This window comes from Capsicum annuum, chromosome 8 (assembly GCF_002878395.1).
Source record: "Capsicum annuum cultivar UCD-10X-F1 chromosome 8, UCD10Xv1.1, whole genome shotgun sequence".
Lineage (NCBI taxonomy): Eukaryota > Viridiplantae > Streptophyta > Magnoliopsida > Solanales > Solanaceae > Capsicum > Capsicum annuum.
This window is the reverse complement of record NC_061118.1, coordinates 1,385,463-1,391,821: the sequence shown is the minus strand read 5'-3', so window position 1 is coordinate 1,391,821 and position 6,359 is coordinate 1,385,463. Positions and strand designations below refer to the sequence as shown.

At 38.2% G+C, this 6,359-nt stretch overlaps 1 protein-coding gene across 5 annotated transcripts; it reads right to left on the bottom strand.

Moving 5' to 3' along the window:
* Positions 1-293: 293 nt before the first annotated feature.
* Positions 294-5,940, bottom strand: LOC107838787 (E3 ubiquitin-protein ligase KEG). Of its 5 annotated transcripts, none has more exons than XM_016681986.2 (5): positions 5,794-5,940; positions 3,280-3,659; positions 3,096-3,187; positions 2,536-3,009; positions 294-1,420 (listed from the first exon to the last, which is right to left on the bottom strand). In XM_016681986.2, exons 2-5 carry the CDS (start codon positions 3,649-3,651, stop codon positions 475-477), a joined length of 1,884 nt encoding a protein of 627 aa, XP_016537472.2. In that variant the 5' UTR covers positions 3,652-3,659; positions 5,794-5,940; the 3' UTR covers positions 294-474. The 5 variants fall into 5 exon arrangements, with proteins under 5 accessions (XP_016537472.2, XP_047250235.1, XP_016537470.2 ...); XM_047394279.1 differs by having other exon boundaries at positions 3,280-3,675; positions 5,794-5,892; XM_016681984.2 differs by lacking the exon at positions 5,794-5,940 and adding an exon at positions 5,583-5,782.
* Between the last annotated feature and the right edge of the window lie 419 nt (positions 5,941-6,359).

Here is a 6,359-nt window from a genome sequence, read left to right as displayed (position 1 = left end):
CGGTTCAGTGGATGGGCCCGAGGCCCGATGCCGGATCCAAGCGAAAATCAATCGACAGCCCCCAGACAGACTATAGAGCGGACTGGGTGGTCCGATGGGGCCATTTTGGTGGTCAAACAGGCGAAACGGCATGAACAGATCGTTTTTGGCCCGATTCGGTGAGTGTTAGTCCACGATTCGGTGGATGGACTTGGGACCCGGTACCCCCCAAGTATATTTTCATAACTGAAATGTAACGAGAATGGAGTGCACGCAAACCGTACCCCTACCTTTGAGTATTTGTAAGAATAATATAACTCAAATTCAACATTTCTGAGATGTTCAGAAACTTGCATTTACAAAACATGAATACACACCATCACAAATCCAACATAATACAGAGTTTATAGCACCAGATAATATAAAGTTTTACGCTGTTGTACTTCAAAAATTCGCTACAAAATATATACATTTTCGACATATAATAAGTACGGATTATCTAGCACCATCTTTAAATAGGATATTTGCAACAGTTGGTCGATGCCAGGCGAACTTGCCACCAGCCGGACCATCTTGACTACGACCATCGCTGGCCGTCTTGTGATCCTTTGTGTCCTTCTTCAGCTTCGCGTTAATGCATTTTCCTACAGATACACCGAGCTTTACTGCTGTAAATAGGGTGAATGCAATAGAAAGTGGTCGAATAGACCAGTGAAAATCCTCGAGGTGCTGATACTTTTCGATAATGCCAGGACATGTATCAAACGATACGTGGATCACCTCATCTGGATCGGCCAAGAAAGTATTTGGTTCATCGCCAAACACCATCCTTCCTGGAAACTGAACAACGAGACAACCGTTTGGAAGTATCTGTGATATTCTCCCGGTAGCCCATCTGCCTCCCCGTTTTTGAGGCCATTCAAACCGGGGAGTTCTGACGTTTGATTTCAACTGCACAAATTCTCCCAGAAAATACGGGAATGCGTTTTGGACTTCCGAACAATGTCCTCGCCATAATGTTTCTAAGCCTAAAAAACCAGCGGTTACGCTTCCATCACGGTGCACGGAGTGTAGGATACCCACGGAGGAGTGCTTCTTCTTTTCATTGACCAAACGCACCCAATCTCCAGTTGCCAAACCACATGTAACCCTCTCTATGGTTGATGCATTTACCCTCAGCGGACTCGGCAAATTAGGGACTCGTACGAGAACAAATCCGTCTCGATCAGTATCTTTCTCTAGACCAACAACAGTTCCTTCTAACAAAGCCGAATCTTGAGACTTTCTGGAGTTGAACATTTTTCTCGAACGAATAGCATCTCCAACTTCAAGAAGATCTTTTGAAAGGTACCATGTGGTAAAGCCACGGGTTTTGCTTTTGTCAGACAAAGTCCCTACGATGTTGCTCCACTCTCCTTCAGTATATACAGCATTCTTCGAGCTGCCAAAGACGCAATTAAGTTTAAGGGAACTTTACCACCCAGCGAAGACATATTCATCTATTTCCAACAAAGCACGTAAAAATCTCGAGCCAACCCGGAACATGATGATCATTCTTTGGACGGACTAGTTCAGAAGTGATCTTTGTAGGCTATTTACAGCAACAACAACATACCCAGTATAATTTCACAAAGTGCGGTCAGGGGAGGGTATAGTTATTATAGTATACATAGACCTTACCCCTACCGCAGAGGTAGAGAGGCTGTGTTTGATAGACCCTCGGCTCAAGGGAAAAATTGCCTAAAGCAGTCGAGAAAAAGAACACAAGTAACAAAAAAACAGCAGATAGTAACAGGACAGTAACAATCTATTCACAATTTCACATGATAAGAGGAATTCACTAGCTAATCAAAGATCGGAAGTCGGGATATGACATGCGACTAAACGGCCTAGGTAGAGAAAACCTACTCAAGAACCTTCTAACTAGGAGACTTCTATGCTAACGATTACCAAATTATATGCATTTCTGATAAGATCTTCGTCAACTTTACACGTGACTAATGCCGCAAATCAGTTTTGGTTCCATACATAACAGTTCAATCCAAATTTACTTTGTCCCTTCTACACACCGACTCACACTAACATGCATAATCCCAATTTCTCCAGTACGCAACGTACACAAAAGCAGATAATAGGTTTCACAATTAGAGTTACTCCACGTCAGTCACTGAAAAGGCTAGAAATGCAAGAAAATTGAGAGGGCAACAGGTTAAGACACGAATAAAAAAATGCGGCGACAGGTCAAGGGAAACAGTCATTGTATTGGGAATCAGTAAGCAAGTCGAAATAAGAAAGAGAAATATTCAAACTCGAATCTTTTCTGTTCTAACTTAAACAACGTTAAAAAAAAATGATGTAAGCAGGGGAGGAATAGTTGAGCATCGCATCAGCTCGGTGAACAGCGCTGATCAACTAATGCTATCTAAGAAGTAAAATTGAAAGGATTATGACACTTGATAGGCATGTAAAACAGCCAGACTAAGGCTATTGCCGTTGGAAGAAAAAGAGTAGTTGGGGTTTTGGTGGGGGGTTATAGAGAGAGAGAGAGAGAGAAACCTTTCAAATGCTTGCAAAATGTCCACCATCAGAGGTCGATTGCGGAAATCATACTCAAAACAGCCATTGAGAACATTCTCAATAGCAGTAGGGAGGCCACCGGGAAGTTGTGGCTTTTCTTGGTTTATCACCACTGAACGATATATATCTTGGACTGATTTACCAAACCATGGCGGAAAACCAGTCAACATCTCAATAATGCTGCACCCAAATCCCCAAGCATCGGTCTCACAAGCTATTGGTCCTCTAACCGCAGGTTCCCACTGTTCCGGAGCCATGTAACTCGGAGTTCCAAGCCTAAAAGCTAGATCTGCATCAGCCGGTTGAACTCCAAGCAGAAGATACGGTATCCCAAAGTCTCCGAGGAACACTTCGTCATGTTCATTCAGAAGAAAATTCGTTGGCTTAAGGTTTAGAACAAGGACATTCATTGAATGCAACTCTTGTATTACTTTAGCCAATTCAATACCATATCTGTACACATGAGCACTCCGTATTAGCAAGTGCAAATTTCATAACGAAAACTTTTACCTTTCTGATAATAACGTAGAGTCTATTACCTAAGAACATCAGGTAACTGAAGCTTCCCTCCTTTCAGCCGAGCCATTTTATCACCAACTGACCACTCATAGGATCTCATAGCTATACAGATCTATACACAAACATTATTCAGATAGTAAAGAGCAAGAAACAAATATAACATACCGTATAGAGGTAAGAGAAATGATGCAGACGGAAATTCACCCTTCCAGATAATACGGAGATGCCATGCAACCAGCAAATGCCTTGGATTTGTTTAGATTTCAAATTCACCCATAACTCCTCGAACTTACTTAAGAAAGCCTTTACTTGATCCTCATTTACAGGATGTAACATCTTTATAGCTACTTCGTGACTCTCATCGTAATCAGTGGTTGATTGATGATGCGTGGCTGACCAAACATCACCAAAGTATCCACGCCCAATCCTATGTTTAAGTTTGATCGAAGCAGGATCGATGTACGGACTGGCTGGGTCAGGTGCAGCAATAACAGTTCTAAGATGATCAGGATCTCCTTCATAAAGCTCGTAATCGAAAGAGGATGCCGACGGAGATGCTTCGAATTCTTTATCCATTTTCCCAGCTAAGAGGGCAAAGACCCAGAAGAAACAAAAGAGAGCATGAGATCAACAATCACAACTTGTACTGCGTGTTATAATAGGAACTTCCACCAGTACAGAAAATCAGACATGTCACAACTGAATTATTGAATTCCTCAAGCAACGTTTCTAACGGTGAAAGCCCACAAGTGGGATCTGGTAAGGGTAGAGTATATATGCAGACCTTACCTCTACCTCGTGGAGGTAGAGAGGTTGTTTGTGAAGCACCCTCAATTTGAGTGAAGCAAATCAGAGTAGATATGAAAAGAAAAACGGCAGTGAAGAAAACATGACAACTAATAAGGAAAGCAGTACAGAGCCTTCAGAAAAGGAACGGTAACAACAACAAAATAGTGCGATAACCGAAACACGATAAACAACATAGAGTAAAATATTAACAAGGCTAATACTACGACAAACATAGTTCTCTAGACTACCACCAAGCCTAATACCATCGAAAAGCAAGACAACGTCAACTATCTACCCTAATCATCGACCTCCATACCTCCTATCTAAGATAATGGAAATTTGATATTCTTAAAGAAAGATCAATTTAACCTATGATACTCCTTTAAACTATGTTGCTTTGCCTCTTCAAAAATATCATCAAGTGCGTGTCGGATCCATCAAAAGTAGTGCATTTTTGGAGGATCCGACACGGGTGCGGCATCATTTTTGGAGAGTCTGAGCAACTTAGCCTTTAAACGCAGTGGAATTCTAATTTCAATATAGATTTGGGAGGATATTTTTGTTATTAACTCATCTAAATACATTAGACAGAAGGAACATAAAAAAGAATCTTGTTGTGACTAGAAAGCTTAGCAATAAAGCTTTTACAGATAAGTTCAGTATTTTCAATCACAGGCTCACAGCTGAAACACTTTTAGCAAAAAATTCAGAAACAAACAAACACCATTCGTTCACACAAATCAATAATTGTAAAATCAAGAGTCAAACTGCCCAGCATATAGGACTGCCCAATCAGCAAAAACCACGATGTAGTGTTTGTTTAAAGTTTGACTTTTTTTCCAATCACGTGCTCACAGCTAAAACAACAACATATCCTGTGCAATACCACAAGTGGAGTTGGGGAAAGTAGCATGTACGCAGACCTTACGCCTACCTTTGTGGGGTAGAGAGGTTGTTCCCGATAGACCCTCTCAGATGCTCACAGGTAAGACACTTTTAGCAAAAATTCAAAAACAAACACCATTCTTTCACATGAATCAATAATTAGAAAATCAAGAATCAAACTGCCCAGCATACAGGACTGCCCAATCAGCAAAAACCACTATGCAGTAACAACAACAACAACAACAACATACCCGGTGTATTCCCGCAAAGTGGGGTCTGGGGAGGGTAAAGAGTACGCAGTCCTACTTCATCTGATGAAGTAGAGAGGTTGTTTTCGATAGACCCTCGACTTAGGACAGAATATAACTAACAAAAAACACAAAAGCACACTGCGTGGTGTTTGTTTAAAGTTACCTTTTTCTTTTCAGTCACAAGCTCACAGCTAAAACACCTTTACCAAAATATTCACAAACAAACACCATTCTTTCACACAAATCAACAATTGGAAAATCAAGAATCAAAATACCCATTAAAGAAAAGCTACTGAATAAGCAAATAATCAACAACTCATGTAAGAAACTACTAAATTATTGACAATAAAAATACTTACTTGGAAGTGCTTAATTAAGAAAAAAAAAAATAGCAACAACTAACAACTGAAAAATCAAGAATCAAAATACCCATTAAAGAAAAGCTACTGAATCAGCAAAATCATCAAGAACTCATCTAAGAAACTACTAAATTATTGACAATAAAAATGCTTACTTTAAGTGCTTAATTAAGAAAAAAAATATAGTAACAACTAACAACTGGAAAATCAAGAATCAAAATACCCATTAAAGAAAAGTATCTGAATCAGCAAAATCATCAAGAACCTATGTAAAATAAATACTCCCTTCCTCCATTTTCTCCATTTTTACTTGTCACGTTTTGCTTACTGACAGTCAATTTAATCTAATTTTACAAGCTAAATTGAATAAAATTAATTTAATATTTTTAAATTAAAAAAATATGACGAGTAAAAATAAAAAATAAACTACTTACTTGAAGTGGTTAATTAAGGAACAAGAAGAGATGCAACCATAGACTAAAAGAGGAAGAGGAAATTAATAGTGGAAAATGGAACACGACAACATAGGAAGAAATAAACAATTTTGATAATTTTCATTTTCTTATTTTTATTTTTGTGCTCTCTCGTGACTTTTTGCTGGATTAAAAATTTTTATTTTTAAAAAATTTAAACTAATGTGTAATTATATTTGTAAACTTAAATAATATTATAATACATAAATATATGCTTTTAAATTTAATTTCAATCGATAAATAAATAATTTAACTTAGGTCTCATTTATTTGTACTTAACGGAGGTCTAAATTTAAATAATTCTACTTCAGTCCATTAAGTACATTTATTTTTAACAGACTCTTAATGTATCTGAAATCCTCTGGATCAGTCAGATATTAAAAAGAGTCTCAATAGTATTCAGACTCTTTTAAAATATAATATATTCTCTCAATACTATTCAGATATGCTTGTATATGAAAATTAGTAAACGTACCCCCGCTATGCGCGGATAATATTAAAATATTATTTATAATTATTTTATATTA